This window comes from Candida orthopsilosis (assembly GCF_000315875.1).
Source record: "Candida orthopsilosis Co 90-125, chromosome 3 draft sequence".
Classification (NCBI taxonomy): Eukaryota; Fungi; Ascomycota; class Pichiomycetes; order Serinales; family Debaryomycetaceae; genus Lodderomyces; species Lodderomyces orthopsilosis.
Window position 1 is genome coordinate 1,106,208 of NC_018296.1, and position 22,703 is coordinate 1,128,910.

At 37.4% G+C, this 22,703-nt stretch overlaps 9 protein-coding genes across 9 annotated transcripts; 3 read left to right on the forward strand and 6 right to left on the reverse strand. All coding sequences in view use genetic code 12, as the record gives it.

Annotated features, from left to right (window-relative positions):
• Nucleotides 1-455: 455 nt before the first annotated feature.
• On the forward strand, nucleotides 456-1,010 carry CORT_0C04820 (Rhb1 protein; the record flags this gene model as incomplete). Its single annotated transcript, XM_003868712.1, has 1 exon — nucleotides 456-1,010. One exon carries the CDS (start codon nucleotides 456-458, stop codon nucleotides 1,008-1,010), a length of 555 nt encoding a protein of 184 aa, XP_003868760.1.
• Nucleotides 1,011-1,149: 139 nt separating this feature from the next.
• CORT_0C04830 (Mca1 cysteine protease) lies at nucleotides 1,150-2,436 on the reverse strand (the record flags this gene model as incomplete). Its single annotated transcript, XM_003868713.1, has 1 exon — nucleotides 1,150-2,436. One exon carries the CDS (start codon nucleotides 2,434-2,436, stop codon nucleotides 1,150-1,152), a length of 1,287 nt encoding a protein of 428 aa, XP_003868761.1.
• A 517-nt stretch (nucleotides 2,437-2,953) lies between these two features.
• Nucleotides 2,954-5,167, forward strand: CORT_0C04840 (hypothetical protein; the record flags this gene model as incomplete). The annotated part of the gene is made up of 1 exon (XM_003868714.1): nucleotides 2,954-5,167. One exon carries the CDS (start codon nucleotides 2,954-2,956, stop codon nucleotides 5,165-5,167), a length of 2,214 nt encoding a protein of 737 aa, XP_003868762.1.
• A 58-nt stretch (nucleotides 5,168-5,225) lies between these two features.
• CORT_0C04850 (hypothetical protein) lies at nucleotides 5,226-6,554 on the reverse strand (the record flags this gene model as incomplete). The annotated part of the gene is made up of 1 exon (XM_003868715.1): nucleotides 5,226-6,554. One exon carries the CDS (start codon nucleotides 6,552-6,554, stop codon nucleotides 5,226-5,228), a length of 1,329 nt encoding a protein of 442 aa, XP_003868763.1.
• Nucleotides 6,555-7,129: 575 nt separating this feature from the next.
• CORT_0C04860 (Cem1 protein) lies at nucleotides 7,130-8,443 on the reverse strand (the record flags this gene model as incomplete). Its single annotated transcript, XM_003868716.1, has 1 exon — nucleotides 7,130-8,443. One exon carries the CDS (start codon nucleotides 8,441-8,443, stop codon nucleotides 7,130-7,132), a length of 1,314 nt encoding a protein of 437 aa, XP_003868764.1.
• Nucleotides 8,444-8,472: 29 nt separating this feature from the next.
• Nucleotides 8,473-9,792, reverse strand: CORT_0C04870 (hypothetical protein; the record flags this gene model as incomplete). The annotated part of the gene is made up of 1 exon (XM_003868717.1): nucleotides 8,473-9,792. The coding sequence occupies one exon, from the start codon at nucleotides 9,790-9,792 to the stop codon at nucleotides 8,473-8,475; it is 1,320 nt and encodes a 439-aa protein (XP_003868765.1).
• Nucleotides 9,793-11,167: 1,375 nt separating this feature from the next.
• Nucleotides 11,168-12,439, reverse strand: CORT_0C04880 (zinc finger DNA-binding transcription factor; the record flags this gene model as incomplete). Its single annotated transcript, XM_003868718.1, has 1 exon — nucleotides 11,168-12,439. One exon carries the CDS (start codon nucleotides 12,437-12,439, stop codon nucleotides 11,168-11,170), a length of 1,272 nt encoding a protein of 423 aa, XP_003868766.1.
• Nucleotides 12,440-14,690: 2,251 nt separating this feature from the next.
• Nucleotides 14,691-17,492, forward strand: CORT_0C04890 (Atg9 protein; the record flags this gene model as incomplete). Its single annotated transcript, XM_003868719.1, has 1 exon — nucleotides 14,691-17,492. One exon carries the CDS (start codon nucleotides 14,691-14,693, stop codon nucleotides 17,490-17,492), a length of 2,802 nt encoding a protein of 933 aa, XP_003868767.1.
• Nucleotides 17,493-17,644: 152 nt separating this feature from the next.
• CORT_0C04900 (hypothetical protein) lies at nucleotides 17,645-21,595 on the reverse strand (the record flags this gene model as incomplete). The annotated part of the gene is made up of 1 exon (XM_003868720.1): nucleotides 17,645-21,595. One exon carries the CDS (start codon nucleotides 21,593-21,595, stop codon nucleotides 17,645-17,647), a length of 3,951 nt encoding a protein of 1,316 aa, XP_003868768.1.
• Nucleotides 21,596-22,703: the final 1,108 nt, after the last annotated feature.

Below are 22,703 nucleotides of genomic sequence, written 5' to 3' on the forward strand. Positions count from 1 at the left end.
CCGAATAAAGATATTAGCGGGCGGAACCTTTTTCCCTTTCTCTTTTCTCTTCCTTACTGATTGGCTAATATTATAATCTTCAACAATAATTTCCTATAATATTGTTTGTCAAATTCAGCGATAAGAGCAGTTGTTTATACATTATAAATCCTACCAGTAGAAAACTGAAAGACATATCACCCCAACAATCGGCAATCCAACATTTCTTGATAAGACACTGAAGAGAAAAAAAAAACGAAAAAAATATAGCGCCAGACAAAAGCAATCTCATTTTAAGTTGATTGGGGAAGTTTCTCTACAACTATAGCAATCACATTCATCAGGGACAAATAGTTGTGACTGTGTTTTCACCAATCAGTCAAAGTGTAATTCATTATTCATTAAGTACACTCGCTACACCTATTCAAAGCGTCTGGAATAAAGCCCACTATTCCGAAATACACATATAATCCATCATGTCAGTCAAGACCCGTAAGATAGCAGTTGTTGGATCGCGTGCAGTTGGGAAATCATCAATGACAGTACGTTACGTTGAAGATCATTTTGTTGAAAGTTATTACCCCACAATCGAGAACCAATTTAGTAAAAATATCACCTACAAGAATCAAGAATATGCCATTGAAGTATTGGATACAGCAGGTCAAGATGAATATAGTATGATGAATGAGAAACATCTTGTGGGAATCCATGGATATTTACTTGTATACTCAGTCACGTCTCGACAATCATTTGAATTGATTGAATTTATTAGAGATAAGATACTAAATTCCATTGGGAATGAGAACATACCCATGATTTTAATTGGAAACAAGCGAGATCTAACGCATCAAAGACAAGTTGAAGAACATGAAGGGGTTGAGCTTGCTCGGAAGTTTAATTGTCGATTTTTGGAGACTTCTGTGAAAGAAAATTATCATATAAACGAAGCTTTTGAAGGATTGATTGATAGGATTGAAAGGATACAGAATCCACCTATTGTGAAGAAGGAGGACAAGTGTGTAATTATATAGAATATAAACTACAATTGGGAGAGCTATGGGAATCATTTGTAATGGATCGATTCTTCAGTTTGCGTTCTTATCTGTTGTCACGTAGCTATTATTTATATCCTTAGTCTACAAAAAATCCTGTCTAACAACCATTCCCTCCCTAAAAGATGAATTGTAAATTACAATCAATTGGATGTGATGATGTCAATTGTGGCTTTTGACTGTATTTTGATTGCAAAATTTGTCTCATATTTTGTAACAAACTCAAATATGATTGATTTGGATTTTGATTCATCACTGTGAGGAATGCATAGCTCATTGCACCGGTGGATTGTCCACCTTCTTTAGCATCAGCACTTGTTTGATTATCTTTACAGCCACTAAAAGAAATAGCATCACATGGCGCTGTCTTGGTTTGTTTGCTATACTCATTTGCTTTTGATGCTCTACCTTGATTCATAAAGCTCTTGACGGCTGAACCTAAGCCTTTTACCATGTCGACTCTGTTACCTGAAATATACGACATACCAGCTTTTAATAATCCTTGACCTGCTTCAGCCATCACATTTGGTTCTTTCAACACACCTTTGGTGGAGTACATATATGGTAAATCCAAAGCTGAAGCTGAGTGACAAGAGTCAAATAATGCCGTCAATCTGCATCCTGGAGGCAATGTCTTCACCAACATATCATGTAAAAGATCATCAACAATGAAACCATTGGTTTGGAAATCCAATGGATAAATCACTTCATCGTATCCATCCTCTTCATCATAATTTCCATATTGATCAGGTTGATCTTCAGTTTGCCCACCATGACCAGAATAATGGAAAAAGAGTGAATCATTAGGTCTAGCATCTTTCACCAACCATTGAATGGCGTCCAAGATGTTTTGTCTAGTTGGAATAGCACGTTGCGTACGTTGGTCATCAGTGAGCTTCACAATATTATCTTCACTAAATCCATGACTGATTAAAAATCGTTCAACATTGTTGACGTCATTGATGCAACCATTTAACTGATTTTGAGTACCAAGGTAATTGATTCCGACAAGTAAGGCCTTTTTACGACCATTACACGAGGAATACTGGTAGTTGTAATTTTCAACACCAAATGATTGTTGATTAGTGGGTGGTCGAGAATAATTTCCAGATCCATATTTATGTCCATAATCTGGTTCACCATTCATACCAGGTTGAGCACGAGAATCGTACCCTTGTTGTGGTTGCTGTTGACTATAGCCTCCATATTGTTGCTGACCTGGAGGTGGTCCCGATGGTGGTCCATAGTTATTATATTGGCCTGGTGGGGGTCCTGATGGTGGTCCATAGTTATTGTATTGACCTGGTGGAGGACCTGGTGGTGGTGCATACCCTTGTGGTGCACCATATCCTTGTTGTTGTTGTTGTTGGCCACCATACGTGTGTCTGCCTGATCCTGGAAACATAATGTTCTATAGTTTTGCTGTAACTTCAGTTGTTGAAGAGGAAGTTCCAATTTCAAATTTTGGAATCATTTGCAATATTTTGTAAGCCTCGCAAAAAAGGTCCTTGAGCCAAACACACTACCTTCTGGTTATTGCAACACAAAAAGAAGACATAAATGGAAGTGGTGACTCTGGCACAAAGTAGACAGTTGTTCCGATACATCTCAAAGGTAATTGTTCTCTCCATGTGTATGTGTATCTTATCCTTACTCCTTCAATGTCTTTAGTAGCTTAGTAACTATACCAATTTCTATATTTAGGTCATTAAAATACAATATTATATGTTTAAGAAAAATTTCGGTTGAAGACACAAAGAGAGAGAGAGAGAAAGAATAGATTTTTCAAATCGCTCTCCTTGAAACAAATTTTCGTTACCTCCGATAAAGATAGCCAGATTTGGGACGAATTATTAAACTCAGACTGTGGACATACTTTTGTTTTAAACTAAAGCGAAAACATTCTCCGCAATACAAAAAGAATGGACCAACTCGCCCCCCAAGTTGCTAGACGAAAGAAACATCATGGATCGAAGAAGAAACCTTTGAAAGCAGGTCCTGAGATATCTAAAAATGGAGTACCTTACGATTATATTGTGATTATTGATGCGGGATCAAAAGGTTCGAGGGTTCATGTGTACAACTGGTTAAATCCCGGCATGGCGTTAGACAAAAAAATCAATTTCAGTCAAACTAAAAAATTGGTAAAAATGAAAGATGACTCTGATGACGGTGAAGAATCAGAGGCAGACGACGACAGTGATGACGACGACGAAGATCCTAAAGAAAACAAGCTACTATACCCCAAAATCAAAACAAAAACTAGATGGCACAAGAAAATCACCCCCGGTATATCTTCATTCAACAAAGCACCTCACAAAATTGGCAAACATCATTTATCAAAATTATTATCACGGGCAAGCAAAATTGTCCCTAAAGCTCAACATCATCGTACTCCTATCTTCTTACATGCTACTGCTGGGATGAGACTACTACTGCCTACTGAACAACAACAAATATTGAATGAAATTTGCCTATTCTTTGAAAATAAATCAGATTTTTTCATTCCGGATTGTGCATCTCATGTTAATGTTATAGATGGTGATTATGAAGGGTTGTATGGGTGGTTATCGATAAACACCTTAATTGGTGCATTTGGTGATCCTTCTTCTCATCAACATGGGAAAAATCACACCACATATGGGTTATTAGATATGGGAGGTGCTTCAACTCAAGTGGTTTTTCAACCTAATATAACTGAAGTTGATGAACATCAGAATAACTTATATCATCTAGATTTACGTCAAGTGCCTACAATTGATGATAATAATCAGGATTATAAAGTTCCTCAACAAGTTGAGTATAATGTTTACTCTGATTCATTTTTGGGGTTTGGAATGTATCAAGCAAGAAGCAAGTACATGAAATCACTTATTGCTTCTGATGATAAAGAAGACGAATATCATTATTGGGGGTTGAGTAAATCCCCCATTAATGACCCATGTATACCAAAGGGGTTCACAACATCAGATTATGTAAATGATCGTTCATATGATTTCATTGGAGAATCCGATTTCGAAAAATGTTTAACCGAAATATTTCCCGTTTTACAAAACTCTACGCATGGAGGTGGAGGTCCAAAGACAAATTGTAAACAATTTAATGAAGGTGATGAAGTTAGTACTTGTTTATTAAATGAGTTGATTCCATCATTTGATTTTGATGTGAACCATTTCATAGGTGTAAGTGGATACTGGGATGCGATTGAAGACTTGTTGTCACAACAACAAGATGATAATAAACGAGACAAGATGAAGGATCAAAAAAACACCTATGATTATAAAAAGATTTTCAACAAGACGCAAAAAGTGTGTTCACAATCGTGGTCGAGTATCTTAGAGTTGAACTCACAAAAGGAATACAAAGATCAACTCAGTGAGGAGGAATTATCAACATTATGTTTTAAATCTTCATGGATCCTCAATTTTCTACATTTGGGACTTGGTTTCCCAAGGTTTGGTATTGATAATATCACCAATGACAATAAAGGATTTGAGACCTTACAATTGGTTGAACAATTGGGTGGATCTTCATTCTCATGGGCATTAGGACGAGCTGTCCTTTATGCTAATGATGAATATATTCAAGCTTATAACAATCATACCAAACGGATTGCCAATGATGATAAAACAGAGTCAACCATTCAAGTCAAACGACCGGGGTTTTATCACAGTTCATCTCCTAATATCTACCAATTTGGTGCTGAACAAAATGGTATTATGTCAAGACCAAGCTATGTCAAAATGGACGCTACTAAATTACACTATTTTGATTATGAAACTAATGAAGAAACTGATCATGAATCAGCGTGGAATATTGAACCTCATCGATGGTATGGGCTCATTATATTTGCCGTATTGTTGAGTTTTGTAATGTGGTTGATGTTGGGAGTCAGGAACAGAGCATTGTTTGTGACTAAAGTTACCAGTGGGTTGAAGAAGTTGATCAAGATGACTCCTGGGTACAATGAAGCGAAGTATACTAGTGTACCCAGTCGTGGTGGTGGTGGTGGTGTTGATGATATAGAGTTGGGTTTGGAATTGAATGAATTAGGTAAAGATGTAGATGACCAATTTGAAATTGGAGACGATGATGACGAAGAAAGGGAAGAAGAAGAGGGACAACGCAGGGTGTAATATTGGAAAAGGTTTGCTAATAAATATCAACTAATTCAATCTATAAAACTCTCTAATCTCAATCTTTAATACTAACGACATATTTTTCTCCATTTGCACCAATCTTCTCTAAATCATTTAATGCATCTTCAATAATTTCAAGTCCACCATTGTAATGCTTATACCTAGCTGGTTTTATTTGAGAACTTGCAAGAAACGAAGACGTAATGGCAATGAATTTAGCGCCAAATTCAATATCTTCGTGAAATCGTTTGATAATTACTGGTTTCAACGACACCAGTTTAGGGATCTGATCCTCTTTTGGTACGCCAACAACACCAGCAAATAATGGAGAAGCTCTTAAAGACTTTTTGTCTTTTTTGGAATCGTTTTTGGTGTGTTCTGTTGTGGTTTCCAATTTAGTGCTATTTGTGTCAAGGATGTTCAAAACTTTGATTGCAGTTTCTTTCGACACACAATCAATACCATAATTAACCCCGCTGGGAGCTAATTCTTCCACTTTGGCCACAATTTCATCATCGGTAGCAAACCTATCAATAACGTGATCTACTCCCAACAGATTCAAATACTGAGCATGCTTAGTTCCAGCTACCGAAATCACCTTCAATCCATGCAATTTAGCCAATTGAGCAACATAAATCCCAACAATTGTCGATCCACCCCAAATCAACAATGTTCCAGCATGCTGCTTAGGTTTCAGAGTTAATTTAAAATCAAATGAGTTGTAAAACAAGATACCAGCAGTAACTAACCCAACTCCAATAGTGGCCCCATCTTCATATGTGTAATGCAGTGGTAATTTCCAAACTAGGCGTGAATCAATCGCGGTGAATTGTTGGAATGTCGAAGTACGATTATCTCTATAACTAGTTGAACTGACAATAACTTTATCTCCAATTGACAAGTCATTGGCTTTGGTGTCAACTTTGGCGCCAATTTTGACCACATCTCCACTTGATTCGCGTCCGTTGATCCATGGGAAATGGTAGATTCCAAACCCGTATTTTTTGCCCTTCCAATCAATAGGGTTTAATCCAATGGCTTTATTTTGGACTAGTATTTCATAGGGAGATATTTCAGGTATGGGATATTCTGATTGTAGTTTTAATGGTTGTTTGAAATGAATGATTGATAGGATCGATTGATGACGTTGATTGAATGAAATTTGGGATACAGTATCCACCGATGTTTTTATAGCTACCTCATTCGTTTCTAGTGACTTGTTTGATTTGTGCTTTTTAGTTCTGAACAATGGATCAATTTCGTCTTTCTCTTCCCTTGTGGACAACAGCTTTCTTGACCTTTTGGTAGCTGAGAAACTTGCCGTCTCATAATGTGGGGAGCCTAATCTCTTGCGTGAAACTTCTTGTACTTTAGTAGATGACATTGTAAGTGTGGGATGACCTTTTAGTGAAAGAGTTGGTAAGTGAATGAAAATTCAAAAGACAATTCGAGTTTTATATACGCTATATGTGGCAAAGTTCTTGGTGAATAGGAACTTTTTAATTAATTCAAGGTTGAGCCAATGTGTAAAAGGATCGGAAAGAGTCAAATATTATCACAGCGGTGTGTCAAAGGAGGGGGGGGGGGGACATTAATCGATTTAGTGTGTGCAAACGTGGTGAAATAATGCAAAGATAAGCCACAGCACGTTAACCGGCGAGCCGATACAATGGTTCAATATAATATAACCGAATAATCAAAGAAGTGAAAAATTATATTATCAGAACTGTGGCTCTGATTGTTTTGCACCCATCAACAAAGAAAAGGATTACGAATGATTAGGTAATTATGTAGCCACAAAGAATGCACGTGATTTGATTTATCTTTTTACACAATTTTGATTCCGGTTCTCACTATGTAACGGTCTCGGGTGGGAGAAGCACACCAGCCGAAAAGTCCACAAGCACAAAAACAGTTGATATATAGTTATGGCTCACACATACACACTCACTTTCCTGCTCAATCTCCATTGTATCTACGAATCAATAGACTACTATTTACTCCACCAAATCCAAATGAATTACACATAGCATAATCAACATCAATATCAAATTTTGCCTTGTTTGCAACGTAATCGAACTTGGCAAATTTCTCTGCTTCATCACCCGATTTCCCACCTACGCTATTCAAGTTCAACGTTGGTGGTATTTGACCCGTTTTGATAGCCTGTAGAGTGAATATCGTTTCGACTGCACCAGCTGCTCCTAATAAATGACCAATGGCTCCTTTTGTCGATGAGACTAACGTCAGTTGGGGAAATAATCGGTACAAGGCGTTATTTTCGGCTCGGTCGCCAATTGTGGTTGATGTAGCATGTGCGTTTATGTACTTTACTTTTTTCGGATCGACTTGTGCTCGAGTTAAAGCTTGCTTCATAGCATTGTATGCACCTTCTCCATCTTCTTGTGGCGCAGTTATATGATATGCATCTCCTGATAAGCCGTATCCCAAAATCTCCCCATAAATTTGGTCCCGCGTAACACCACGCTTCAAAGCATGATCCAAACTTTCCACCACAACAATCCCACATCCTTCACTTAGTACAAATCCATTTCGATCTTTATCAAATGGTCGACTTGCTTTTGTAGGTTCATCATTGAAGTCAGTCACCAATGAACGCGCTCTAGCAAAACCAGATAGTGCTAACGGATGGATTGATGATTCTGTTCCACCACAAAACATAGCATCAGCATAATTCATCTTGATGAAATTGTATGCATCACCAATAGCTTGCAATCCTGTGGCACAAGCAGTAGACACTGAATGCAATGGACCTTTCAAACCATATTTTATTGAAATATTCCCTGCTGCCATATTGTTTAATAATCTGGGTATGAACAAAGGTTGAACTTTTCGATAACCACCTTGATTGAATGCAGTGGTGTTATCATATATGTCTTGGAAAGAGCCAATTCCACTACCCACGGCAACTCCTATCGATGTAGAGCTTTTCAATGTCGATGGATCTAATTGTGAATCGTTGATGGCTTCTTGAGTACATGCAAGGCCATATTGACTAAATTTTGCTAATCGTTTGATTTCTCCGGTAGTAATATGTTCGGTTGGATTCCACTTGCCTTGGGATAATGGACCCTCAGGTACCACCCCCACAACTTTAGATGGGATCTTGTCCCAGCCATCTTGTGAATACTTGGGTAGCTGTGTTGTCGAAATAAGTCCCGATTCATTGGCAATAAGTCTAGTCCAATTGTGTTTGAGGCCGACGCCTAGTGGGGAAATTATCCCTGCTCCTGTTACCACGACTCTAGTCATTTAGATACATAGATGTATAGTCGTATGATTTATGATTCGTTAAGTTTGGCTATGTAACTACTTAATCTTTTTTCATCACCGAGAAGAAAATTAATTTCCGCTTCTGCAACTGTTGTATCATCTTTGAAAAATTGATTCAATAGATCTACCCAATTTTCAAAGAAGGAAGATTCGGGGTTAATGGCGAATGACCCTTTAGGGAAATTCTGTTGAGATGAAAGATATTCTTTCAATTTCATTACTTTAACATTAACACCTTTTTTATACTCGGCGGTCTTTTTGTAGTCCTTTTCGAATTTTGCAAAATCTTGAATGAATTTCTTGTAGTTGCGATATGTTTCTTCCTTTGTTGATTTGGGTATATCAATATTGTTTATCTCTTTATAATGGGATGTGTAAAATTCCTGATAAAATGATGATTTCACTTGATCTTTGTGTTGTTGCAATAGAGAAAGGAATAGTATCTTTTGAGTTGGGAATATCTTTTCACTATCATGCCCCGTTGGAAAAGACTCTTCTTCATCCTCTCTACTATCTACCCAGTTCTGGAAAATCTCCGCTTTCTCTCTTCGCGATCCAATGGAATGATATATGGGGTATTTAATAAATTCTTTTACTAGTTGATCTTCAATTATATCCCAACTGTCAAATGATGATATTTGTGATGAATAATTGTTCAACATTTCTTCGAATTCCTGAATAGCTGATGCTTTCTGATCCGGTTCATCATCAACTGATAAATCAAGTGATACTTGACTTTCGTTGTCTGATTGTTCATCTTCAACACCTCTTTGTTCTAGTACTTGGGAAACTAAGGCATCAACTCCAATCTCATCTTCCTCCAAGACTTGTTGACGAGCTTCTTCACTTGCTCTGTCAGTGACATCTTCTTCTTCCTCAACCTCTTCCTCGCTGGATGAATATCCTGAAACAATCCCCTTAACGGGGGAAGGTGCCAGTTGGGAGCTTTTATTGCCAGAATTAGGCCCTTCATTCACGTCGTTATTATCGTTGCTGATATATTCGTTTTCATACACGATTTCCACTTCATCAGGGACATCCTTTTGATCCCGTCGTACCAAATCACTTCTGGAAACATTACTTTCATCATACTTTTCTCTCTTTGGTAACTTCAATCCTCGTGATTTAGCAAATAGTAATCCCAATTGATCAAAATTAACTGAAGCAAAAAACTGTTCTATAATAATGCCATATTTACCAACCAAGTCACTCAATTGCCAATATGCATTACCATCTTTTGAATTGAAATAAAAGTGGTTCAGGGTATCGGTTATAACAATATACCAGTCAGACGATTGAGGAATGGAATAGATGAACAATGCTTTCATTTGCAAAACGTAGAAGTGTGGTTTGTTGATTCTTTTGATTAGACAGCATCAATACTTTTTGGTTTTTGTCCCACTAGTTAAAGCAGGTGCTACCATCGGAGTTTTTCCTGTCTCTGAGTGTGTTCACACACGGATGTAACTTGGAGAAAACATTTTAGGGTTACAATAGAGATATGGAAGTTTTGTGATGTACAAGCGATGCTGTAGCTCAAGTTCCATTGAAAACAGGAAGGGTTCAAACAATGAATCCTGCAGCTTTTTTTCCTCGGTAGTTTCTAACCTACGAAAATAAACTTATAACTCCGACTAATCCTACGCCGCCTCTCATTCAGAGATTGGTTAACTTTAGAGAATGGAAATAAATGCAAGGTGAACATCCCTTTCAATGGAACTCCGGGAAACAGGCACAAACTGTTTCATAATCAGATCATTTAGAAGTTTTCCATTATCTCTAAAAAGCACCTGCAATGTAAGTTAAATACTTCACCACACAATCTGTATCTTTCGCACATTTTAAATACGAAAGATAAAGGTTTTTAAGCCCCACTTTTTATTTTACTTTTAAGCTATGTACAATTATCATAACTCGATGGAACGTAAATATCGGCAAGAATGTGACGTGATCTTTTGTAACGGCCCAAAGAAGAGTGTCTGGATTCATGAACACTATCTTCGCCAGTGGGTGGGTGGGGAAACTACATGTACTGTAGGCAAAACTCTTGGACTCTAAGTAAAGTGGTGGCTCTATTATTCTGTTTGAGTGTGGGTGTGATTTGTAAAAACGGAGAAGTGGAAGTAGGAAACTACTATAGTAAAGTGTATTAGAAATTTAGACGAAAAGATATGACTTAGGCATTGGAGTATGGAAGAAAAGGAGAGAAAACCAAACGTTTAATTCTATAAAACACCTTCTGTTGCTACTAAAAACATAAATCGTCGCCAGTACTATTATATTGAAAATCGCGGGCCGAGAGATCTTACATTAGAATGTGTACATGATACTTTTGTACAAGGTGCTTTTGTAGATGCTTCGCTTTGGTAGCTTCCCTCATTTACTCTTTCCTATTTCTTCCTCTCTCCCCCCACTCTTTTCTCATCAATCTTCAAATTCTGCATATAAAATAATATTTGATTGTTTCTTTTTTAGTCCCCGTGGGGAAAACCCGATAGAAAAGTAAAAAAAAGAAATTTACAAATTTCAGTTGCGCAATTAATATTGTGTGACGAAAGGACAATCGAGCTAAAGAAAACCAACCGGGAGTCAGAACCAATGAGAATCAAAGAGATAAAGCACCACAATAAGTCCCTGTCAGGATTTCTTACATGCTTTAGCTGTAATGACCTAGGTATACATTAGATTTTAAATACATATAAGCTAGCTAACTAACATGTTGACTGACATTTTCAATCGTTTCGTTTCGGGTGATTCATCGATAGGCGATCCTAATGCACTAGCAGTAGGTGAAGCGGCTGTATGATGATGATTATTATTATTGTTCACCAGCGAGGATAATATCCTTCTATTTGAATACATCTCTTCTTCTTCCTCCTCTTCCTCCTCTTCCTCTGATGGTCCAGTGTCATCAGTTATTGATACACCTCTTGGTCCTCTAACACCAATTAGTCTACTGCCATTACCTGCACCACCAAGAAGACCGGGTCCATTACCAAGGAGGCCACCTCGCTCTCCTTTCAATTTAGCAGTCTCCTCATGGGTTTTGTTCTTATAAGATCTCCGTATTCTACTGATTGCTTTTTCACTACCATCGTGTAAATTCTTTGCATGTCGAAGTAATAGGTCTCGTCTTGAAAACGGTCTTGTGCATATACCACATACAAATGGTTTCAATTTATTATGAGTTGATTGTACATGTCTAGTTAAGTGTTCTTCTCTGGTAAAAGCTCGTTGACATAATTTACAATTGAAGATTCGTGAATGACCTGAAGCCGTTTTGGATCCAAAGTTTTTGGTGTCAATCTTTACTTTTCTGGACTTAGTTGATTTATCATCATCAGTTGTATGTGTTGAAGTAGTATCTGGTAGTAGTGATCCTTCTTCTTCTTCTGATGTTGTGGTATAATTGCCAGAGTCTACTGAGTTGCTTGAGTTATTTGATGTTGTGGCATTTATAGGTGATGATGTGTAGTTGTTATTGTTGTTGGGGTTAATATGAGCAGAGTCTGTGGTACTAGATGTAGAGGATTGGCGGCGATACCTATTCATACTAGTAGTATTAGGCTGTTGTTCTTGTTGTTGGTTATTTTTGTTGCTTGAAACTGATATTAAGTTTGCAATAATTGGTGAGGTTGGTGCGGATGAAGCCATAGTGATAAAGTCGTTAGTTAAGAATAATTTTGTAGTTGTAGTGATAAGTGTATAGTGAATGAATAAATATACAGTAAAGAAGCGTTGGTATAAATTGGTAAACTCAGATGATATGTATTTCGAATATTTTGAAAATCGAATGGAGGGGTGTGAGATTATATAATGTTTTAATAAAAGTGTAACATATACTATAAGGCAGTACATTGTGCGTACATAATAATAGAACAGTTGGGAGTAGTTAGGTAGTGTACATAAATACATTTTCCCCATAAAGTGGGGAAGGTAAGAAAAAATAATTACGTATGGCTGAAAGGAAGTCATGCTACCATATGATATTTAACAATTTTTTTCAAAACAGGCGACAATAAACATTTTTTACAAATTACAAAAGGACAAATGACAATGACAGTGACAATGGTGATGATTTGTGGTGCTTCTATTTAGACCACACATTGACTTTGTAATGGTTACAGTACCGGTACAATGGAATACCGTTAGATTCATTCAGAGGACAATGATGCACTTGAAGTTCCTATGCTTATCAATGTTTAGATGCAATATAAAACCACTGACAATATATATATAGAGTGTGTGAGTGTGTGCACAGAGTGGGGAAGAGTAATAATTATGGAAGTAGAATGCAAATCACTAAAGATTATACGTTTCCAGAATCATGAGTCCTTTCTAGTAAATGGAATGACAAAATTAAACAAGAAAAAAATTAGTATTAATCACAATTCCGTTTTTCCAAAAGTCCGACGAATACGCCTTAGGCTACACTCCGAACATTGTTACATGAAAGTAGTTGTTTATCGCCTGTGCAGAGAAAATAGACGATAAACTAACTCTGCCCAACAATCACAAATTGAATAAAAAAGGAGGCATTGTGACTGCGATTTTTAAATTGCTTTCCTTGATATGGAGACGGTCATAGATTAGACTAGACTTCAAACAACGTCATCATTTGTTAAACTCTACTCTCTCCCTCCTTGTTTAGCAGAGAGCGTGGAATTCCATTTAACTTTTAATTACGACAGAGAATCCATTATTATTAAACCTTTATAATTAGTGTGGAATTTTATATTTTGTACGTTTAGAAAGAAGGAGGGGAAGAACTATTTATATCATGTCATACACGACAACGACTAACAACAACAGAATTCCATTCTTTGACATTCATTTTCGGATTTCCATGCATGATCACTACTTCTGTACTGTAACATAGCCAAACGTACTGAGGTGAAGATGATAAACATGTTTAGCCTTTTACTTTCTCTCTCTGTAAGGTGATTTTTCTCCGTCTTTGTAGTCCCCCTCCCCTCACACCTGAGTTTAATTTTTTTGAAAAGACTACATGTAATAGAAACTATCAAAGCTATCTCACAACCGGTGGTTTATCATCTTTTGGTGGAAAAGAAGCTGTACAGACAACAGATCTTGTAAAACTACTCCCCATACATAAAGCATTTTTCCTGCACAAAACCTTAGGTGTTTCTTTAGGCTTGACAAATTTCCATTTTTCAGAAAAACCCATTTTTTGGACAGCGGATTCACATTTACAAATGCATGATTAAAGAACTGCTAATGGTTGTGGATTTACTAATTGTATTCAATCTGAGTAACTTTTGTTAAGCACAAAGGTGTGCAAATGACCTTGGAAGGACTGTTATGTAGATAGTAAGGTGTAAATTTGGTACTTCTCAACAGCTATTCACAAAAGCTTAGCTATAAGTGGCTCATAGCTCACTTGGTTGACCCAAGAAAAGTGTTATAATGGACATAGAGACTCATAAGCTTGTGATGTTTGGATTCCTGCTGCAAATCCAACTGTCAACTATTGCATTGAAACAAAACATCACAAACATGATTTTGCATTACCACTATTCTATCCGGACAAAAAGATACTCCAGAGCTATAAATCACTACATATACTGCTTGTAGGTTTAAACTCATTGGGAGAGGCAATGTGTGTTGGTGCTGGTATAAAAAATGCAGAAAACAAGACTTTGTTAACGATTTCCTAATTGGGACAGGACAAATTCCCAATCGAGAAAACAAAGTTGGAATATCCTGTGATTCAGATATTGACACATTCAAATTTCTGGAAAACCATCAACACAATTTGCCTATCCTTTTAATTGAGTTATTCTGCGTAACATTTGTTAGACGTTCTTGGCTTCAAATTTATTTTCTGCATCACTGTATGAATAGAGAGGACACCCACACCGTCCCCACCCGTCTAGGCAAGAGGAATCACCACTAACCTCTATTTAATAGTTTTGTGGTATTCGGGTCAAAGCGTGATGGCTGCAAGGACTTGGAATCACCACTTCAGACTGTCTCTTGTCATTTACAAAATATTTCAAAGGAATACAGTTAATGTCGCAATAATAATGTCTTTTTTCCCTTTGCACGACATGAAGACTTCGCGACACAAAACGAGCCAAATACTTTTTATCAAAGAAAGTAAATGGAAATGGCAACTGTCGCGCACATCACTACTTTAGATAACCACACTTTTGTTGCAAGTCATTAGCATCGGCATTTGTGTTCATCTAATGCTCCCGACGGCATGTCATCAAACCCATACAACAATGCATTCGGCAGTATATATAGCCAAGAAAGTGGTAATATGAACGAGTCAACTGCACATAACAATATTGATGACCAAGACCAGCTTACAATACAAAATCAGGATACTTTTCTTTCACGGATATTTGGTTTAAACTCGATATACAACCAGTTGCAGGACAACTACCAGTATTATGATCCTGAATATGATAATGCGTTTCAACAACAACAACGAAGATCATTGCTTGCGGAAGATGTTCAGCAAAATATAAGCAGTGAGATTGGAGGCGGCAATGGTTTGGGGGCTGATCTTGCAGCTGGAAGCGAAAACGATGTTGAAAAGCTGCTACTACCAAACTCCATACCCATGAATAACCTACAAGAAACGCAAAACATAGTGACAAACTCCAATAGCTTGCTTGATTCTGAATCGGATTCTGACTTGTCATCAAGTTCAGATTCATATGTGAGGCCAAAACCGAACAGAGCGAAAAGAGACAAGAAGCAGCGGCTGAGACAACAGCAGCCACCGGCTAGTGGTGATCTACAACCGGACCAATCTCAAACTTTCCGCACAGAGACATTTTCTGCGCATCAGAGCCATCAACTTGCCACTGGTCTCACCACTGAAAACCCACAATATATTCTCCCCTTTCACAATACGACAAAGCTGTACCGAAAACCTCCACAACAGGCATATGTAAATACAAACTACAAGCCGGCAAGGACAAGAGCCAACAGGTTGGTTATTCCACCTAAAGAGAGGGCATTGTACTTGTGGGCAAACATCACAAATATGGATGAGTTCTTGAACGATGTATACTATTACTATCGAGGTAAAGGGTTATTGAATATTGTTCTTTCAAGAATAGTCGATTTGATAATACTTGTGTTCATTATCGGCTTCACCATCTTTCTAAAATGGTGCATTGATTATTCATTGTTTTATGAACAATACCAGAATGGCGTCCACTACGTGTTGGCAGATTTAATAATGGGGGATTTTCCTCATAGAATTCCGTTCTTGGTTAAATTTCTAGTATTTGGGTTTACACTATACATTATACTACGATCGATTCAATTATACTTCGACTTTACATACAAGTTGAGAGAAATAAAGAATTTTTATCGATATTTATTAAATGTCAGTGATGAAGAATTACTGACAATTAGTTGGAAAACAGTTGTTGAACGATTAATGTTACTTAAGGATTACAATAGCTTGACTTCATCCCTGAATCCAGTTGAAAACCACTACATCAATGATTTGTCATCAAAAGTTCGTTTAGATGCTCATGATATTGCTAATAGAATTATGAGACGAGATAACTATACGATTGCCTTGATAAACAAAGATGTTTTGGATTTGTCAGTTTTATTCATGGATCAAAAACAATCATTGACAAAGACATTGGAATGGAATTTGAAATTGTGTATTGACAACTTTGTATTCAATCAACAGGGGCAAATCAATGGATCAATTGTGAAGGATTATAATCGAAATCAATTAGCGAGGGAGTTGGCTTCACGATTTAAAATGGCAGCTATGATTAATGTGATACTTTGTCCATTCATTGTGGTTTATTTTGTCTTGTTGTATTTCTTCAAGTACTTCAATGAGTACAAATCAAACCCAAGTTCAATTATTGGATTGAGACAATATACACCCTATGCTGAGTGGAAGCTTCGGGAATTTAATGAATTGCCTCATTTTTTCCAAAGCAGGTTGCAGTTGTCAATGGGTCCTGCAAATACCTACATCGATCAGTTCCCAAAGGGATTCCTCGTCATAAATGGAATGAAATTGGTAAACTTTATAAGTGGGTCAATATTGGCAGTTCTTGTTGTTTTGGGTATTTTCTTGGACAATGAGTCGCAATCGTTTTGGTCGTTTGAAATAACGGAAGGTAAAACTGCATTGTTTTACATTTCTATATTTGGTACCATTTGGGCCATAACTTCATCAACTTCTTCGTCAGCCATTAATGCAGCTACTGAACCAAATCAACAACATTTTTCTACGAATCGAACCATCTATGATCCTGAAGCCAACTTACGATACGTCTCTAAATTTACACATTATTTACCTCGCTCATGGAAAAAGAAACTTCATACAATACAAGTGAAGAATGAATTTTGCCAATTGTATTCATTAAAAATTGTCATCATTGCATATGAGATCCTAAGTTTAATCCTAACTCCATACATTTTATGGTTCAGAGTATCACAAAATAGTGGTGCCATAATTGATTTCTTCAGGGATTACAGTATTCATGTTGATGGATTAGGTTATGTTTGTTATTTTGCAATGTTTAATTTTGAGGAAAAGGATAAGAATATGATGGCTGATGGGAAACATCGTAAAAGGAAGAATAGAGGCAAACTTAGACCAAAGCAGCAAGATACCTCAACTACGTCTTTGCAAAGAGATGTATCTGAATCCGAGCTTAGTAGTGATGATGATGAAATCTACAGCTTACAACGAGATGATAAAATGGCTAGATCATATTATCATTTTATGGACAACTACAATGATGAGGATGCTACTAACAATGGAAAAGGTCCAATGAAAAGGAAACAACAACCATTCAAGGATTCCATACTCGCATACAACAATACAGCTCAGGATGCTGGTTATTATGACGGTGATGATCAATTAACTGATTCTATATTCAAGCTCAATTACAATAAAGCTGATGATGATTTGGATAACGATTTAACTAGAAACAAATCTAAACGGAAAGGTGGAGTATTGGGAATGTTGAACCAGTTTTATAAACAGGACATCGGTCGTAATGTATAGCTCGTACATCAGCCTATTTATTAAAAATTGCATTTAAAAGTGGTATCTGTCAACGAAAGCTACAGTCTGGTGCATTAAAAACAATTTCCCTCTATATCAAACTCTATAAATACATGTATTAAAATTAAAATAAATCCTGAATCCACATCTTCTCAACCCTCCATTACTACATCATCTCCTTCGCTTGTCCCTTGAATTCTCCTTGCATCTTCCAACAATCGCGGTCTAAACTCCTTGAAAATCAGTTGCAAGTTATTCCTTTTGATTGGCTTGGACAAAAACCCATTCATTCCACTGCTAAAGCACTCTTTAACATTACTTTCATCTGCAAAAGCCGTCAAGGCAATAATAGGACGCTCATAATGCAAATCCTGTCGAATCAATTTCGTTGCTGATAATCCATCCATTTTCGGCATTTGCACATCCATGAAAATGAGTGCAAACGGATCCTCAGCTTCATTGGCTAATTTGACAAATTCAATAGCTTCAGCTCCATTGCATGCCATTGTTAAATTGGTGAATCCTTCCAATTTCATCATTCGTTTGATGACTTCTTGATTAACTTTGTTGTCTTCAGCAATCAAAATTTTTAATGGTGTAAGATCGTCATTTAATGAGTGCGAGTTGCTACGATGATGTTGGGGAGTTTTGCCATTGGCTTTAGTGTCAGCCCCGTTGGCATCGTCATGTGTGATTACTTTCTGATATCCATTGTTTTGGGTATGCTCGTCTGAGTCAACAGACTTCATATCCATTGCTGAATTTGCAGTTCCAGTGGATCCTTTGTGAAGTAACTCTGGTTTTTCGGCAAGTAAATTGTGTAAATTATGTTTTTGTTTAGTTGCTTTGACAGAACGTTTTAGTGGTTTAGCATTCAACTGCAGAACTGATGAATTTTTCTCATCACTGTCATCACCGTCATGAACTGCTTCTCGTTGTACATCATTATGCGTCGAAGTTGATGAATTGGATGTCTCACTTTTAGCAACCGATGATGCCCCTTCGCCCATTGTTGAGTCACTGCTTGTACTATTGTTTTTATTGATTGATTCCAAAGTCATCGTAGTGTCATTTACATCATCATGCACAACAATTGCCTTTTCGTCAAAAGCAACTTTTCTATTACTCTTCGCAGTGGGGTTGAACTCATCATCGCAAAACATTTCCAAATCTTGAGGAGGAACTACAATCTCTCCCGTTTGTGGTAATGGTAGTGTTAAAGTAAAGCTCGAGCCTTCACCAATTGTGGAATCCAAGGTCAAGGAGCCCCTCATCATCTTGGACAATTGTCGACATATACTCAACCCTAACCCGGTTCCACCATAACTTCGACTCAATGTTTGGTCTCCTTGAACAAATGGTTCAAACACCTTTTCCTGTAATGCTGGCTCGATACCAGATCCAGTGTCTGTCACTTTAATTTGAATAACCCAAGTTTTAGGTTTGTACATTTTCCTAATCTTGAACGCCTTATTGTCCTTGATGATTTCATGATTGGACATATTAGCATCAAATTCAGATCGTTTGTCCAATGTTGGATATGTCTTGAACTCACCAGATGAAGATGTAGGGTTAGCTCTATATGTTTGATCAAAATTGATAGTTGTGACAGAAGGTGTACGGCTATTTCGTGAAGGGATCTTTTCCAATGAACTACCTGGACTTATGTTTGGGGTCATGGGAAGTGGCTTGTTGTTGAATTGTGATTCGTAAATCTTGTTTTCATATTGTACTGTTGCTAAAGTGGCAATAGAATGCAAATCATCATCAGTGATTTCCATATTTGTATTTTTGTCATTAGTGTCATTAATTTCGTTAGTGTCGTTATTATTAATAGCGCTATTACTATTATCAGGTGGTGCCTCTGTGTTGCCGGCTATACCGTTACTAAGTTGGGTTTTCTTGGCGTCTGTAATTGCTTCGGTATTTGTTGGGCTTATAGTTGATACTGGCTTTTCACTGAAGTAATCGTTGGATTTATCAAATTCGAATACCGGTGACAAAACAGGGACTTTTTGTTGAGGTGAGATGGGAGATGCTGGTGAGGCTGGTCTAGCAACTGGAGACAACAAATGAGCTTTTGTTTTTGATGATCTTCTAGATAAATTTGCCGCTTCGGCATTATTATCAAGAATATATACATGCTCGAAATTGTCCTTCTTGGACCTCTCATAATCGTACTCACCAATCATCTTGAAGGAAACACCAACTGATCCATCAACCGGAGTAAATTTCAACGCATTGGAAACCAAATTCATAATAATTTGAATAATCCTATTTGAATCACCATAAAGAATTAATTTCCTGAACACTTGAGGTTTGATTAGTATTTTGAAATTAACCCTTTGATCCAAAGCTAGTTTGGTAAAAATCGAATGAATTTGATAAACAATTTCAAGGATCTGAAAATTAGACTTCTCCAATTTTGACCTGTTGAGGGTGTTTTTGGAATAGGTCAACAACTCGGTTAAAATATGAAGCAAAAGCTCACCAGATCTGTAGATCAACTTAAGCGAATCTTTTAATCTATCCTGGTCTTTCTCTTCCATGGCAATCGATGACATTCCAAGTATACCATTCAATGGTGTACGTAACTCGTGTGAAATGTTGGCAATAAATACAGTCTTTGCCTCATTTGCTGCTTCAGCTTCAATTTTCGATGCCTCCAACTCCTTTGTTCTCAACTTGACCCTATCTTCTAAGTGTGTGTATTGCTTTTCCAATTCCTCCGTCATGATATTAAAAGCCTCAGATAGCTCAGTAAGTTCATCTTTGAATAACATCTTCGATCGTGGAATCCTCGAAGGTAGCCTGATGCCACTGGAGTGGGCAGATTCCGATCCATTGGTTGACATCGAATGAACGCTATCCCTTTTGGACAGTTTTTCATCATTTAATGTATCACTAGAATCGGGTGGTGAATTATCACCATTACTTCCAGCTTTCTTACTTCCTTTTCTATCTTTTTTGTATCTGGTGATTGACTCAGTGGCTTCCTTTAATCTCGTGATTGGCCGTATGAACCAAATCGCTAAAGTGAAAGTCACAAAGCACATAAAAAACCCCACACCAATGGTAACTCCAATAATAATGTGCGTCATCTTTGTTACAGGTGCGTTGAAAGATGACTGTTTTTGAGAGGTCACAATTAACCACCGCCAGTTACTGAATTGAATTTTGTAGTAAGCTGCGGAAAGTTTAATTCCCGTCACTGACTTCATATTTCTCACGACTCCCAGTGTATGATTTGACCTAAAAGCAGGTCCCACAAGTACGGAACTATTGATATTATAAAAATTGTTGGGTCGAATGAGTGCTCCGCTATTGGGAAAAACAGATTCAAATCCCACTAGCGAACCTGCAGTTCTGTTCTCAACATAGTCTGATGTGCTATCATTAAAAACTGGTTCAATCGCTATTGTCCAATAGTCGGTTGATGTTGAGTTTAGTGCAGAAAAGATGGACGATGCTGACGCAATAACAGAAAGGTAGCCAATTATCTCATCAGGAGAATCTTCGTCGTAAACTGCCACCGTAAGTCCAGCAAAATATGGGTCAGTAGTTTGATGAGAGTTATTGGGCAACGGTCCAGTATAGTAATATTGGTAGTCACTGTGTGTGTATTGTTCAACGATTTCAGGTAACGGACCGCCTTCGGGTATAGGAAATAGTCTATCCTTAATTTCATCGTTAACGACAACAAATTCATCTGTAGTTGCGGACACAATGTTATATTCTTTATCGTATAGTCTGGCCGATACAAACTGGTCGGTAAATGTGTATTGATCAAAGAGTGACTCCACTCCCTCAAACAAGTTCGACAGATCGTTACCCTTCTGATGCAGCAGTAAAGGATCTCGTATCCTGTCAACCTGTGCTAATGAAGACACTGTAACTTGAACAAAGCTAACGGACTGACTCACCTGAGTGGCCTTTAGTTGTGATATAACCTCTAGTCGCTCGGATCGTAGACTTCTTAAGTTATTGCTAAAATAAATACCAGTGACAAGACCAAGAATAAGAAGTGATAGTAGGGATGCAAACCCAACAAGAACCATGAGTTGGGTCCTAATTCCAATCTTCAATCTTTTCATCTTCTGCATCGATGCTTTGTAGGGACGATGTGACCAGCTGTGTCTAGCTACAGATGGCCAAAGGGAATGGTGAAAAAAGAAAGGGTTTGAGTGTTACGTGGTGTCAAGTAGAAGCCCCCAGTTGGTTTTTCCAGTATACAGGGAAGCGGTGGTCTGTTTCAACTATTGTGGAAGACCAAGCGGCGGGTGATGGATTGTTGATGTCTTTTTGTTCCTTTGAATGAGGTAGTAATGTGTCTATGTGTCTTTTCAATGCCGTAAAGAGGAAACAAACAAAGAAAAAAAAAAAGACTCAAAGAATCGAGGCGAGGCGAGGCGAGGCGGCCTCCCAGCCAAGCAATGGAAGGAAAGTTGACAGTTTCCTTCTAATAAGATTTAATTTCACTCAAAGACAGACTATTTGGATCTATCTATATGGATTATATAACTTGAATATTACATTTTGTATCTTGAATGTATCTTTATGCTAGTTGGGGCAGGTACAATATACTTCTCTTACAAGGCAATCCCTTATTTAGCAAAGACTAAAAAAAGAAACTAAATTACGAGATGACGGAAATTAGAAAATATGACATTGAGAAAAGTTAATATTCATGTTGAAGAAGTGGAAGGAGATTGTGAATCATAAACCTAGTGTATGTACATAAGAAAGCTTACAAAGAGGGACAAAGTCCTTTAGAAGGTTCTGAAAAGAATAAAGTTCACTTGAGCACATTTTTTTAGGAAACAAGCGTAGCTAATGTTTTGTAAGAGACCTAATCTTGATTATTTCTAATGGTCCTGGCGAAGCAAACTGTCCGCGGTGGCACACATAAAGCTGAACTAATTCGGAATGGCCAACATCCCACATTATCCCCTTGGTGCTATTTAATGACTACTGCTGTATGTAAAACAAGGCTAGGCTGTAGCTCAAGTAACAAGCCACAATTTCGCAAAAGCGCCTCGGTTGTGAATAACTAAATCATAGTTTAACAATAACAATACGGTTTAAAATTGGTATATCTTTTGGTTGTAAATTTAAGAGTTTTTTGCAATAGCATATGAATGACTGGTGTTTCTGGTTATCAAGTTGAACCCTCACAATAAAATTTACGTTCACAGCGAGAGGAAGATTACT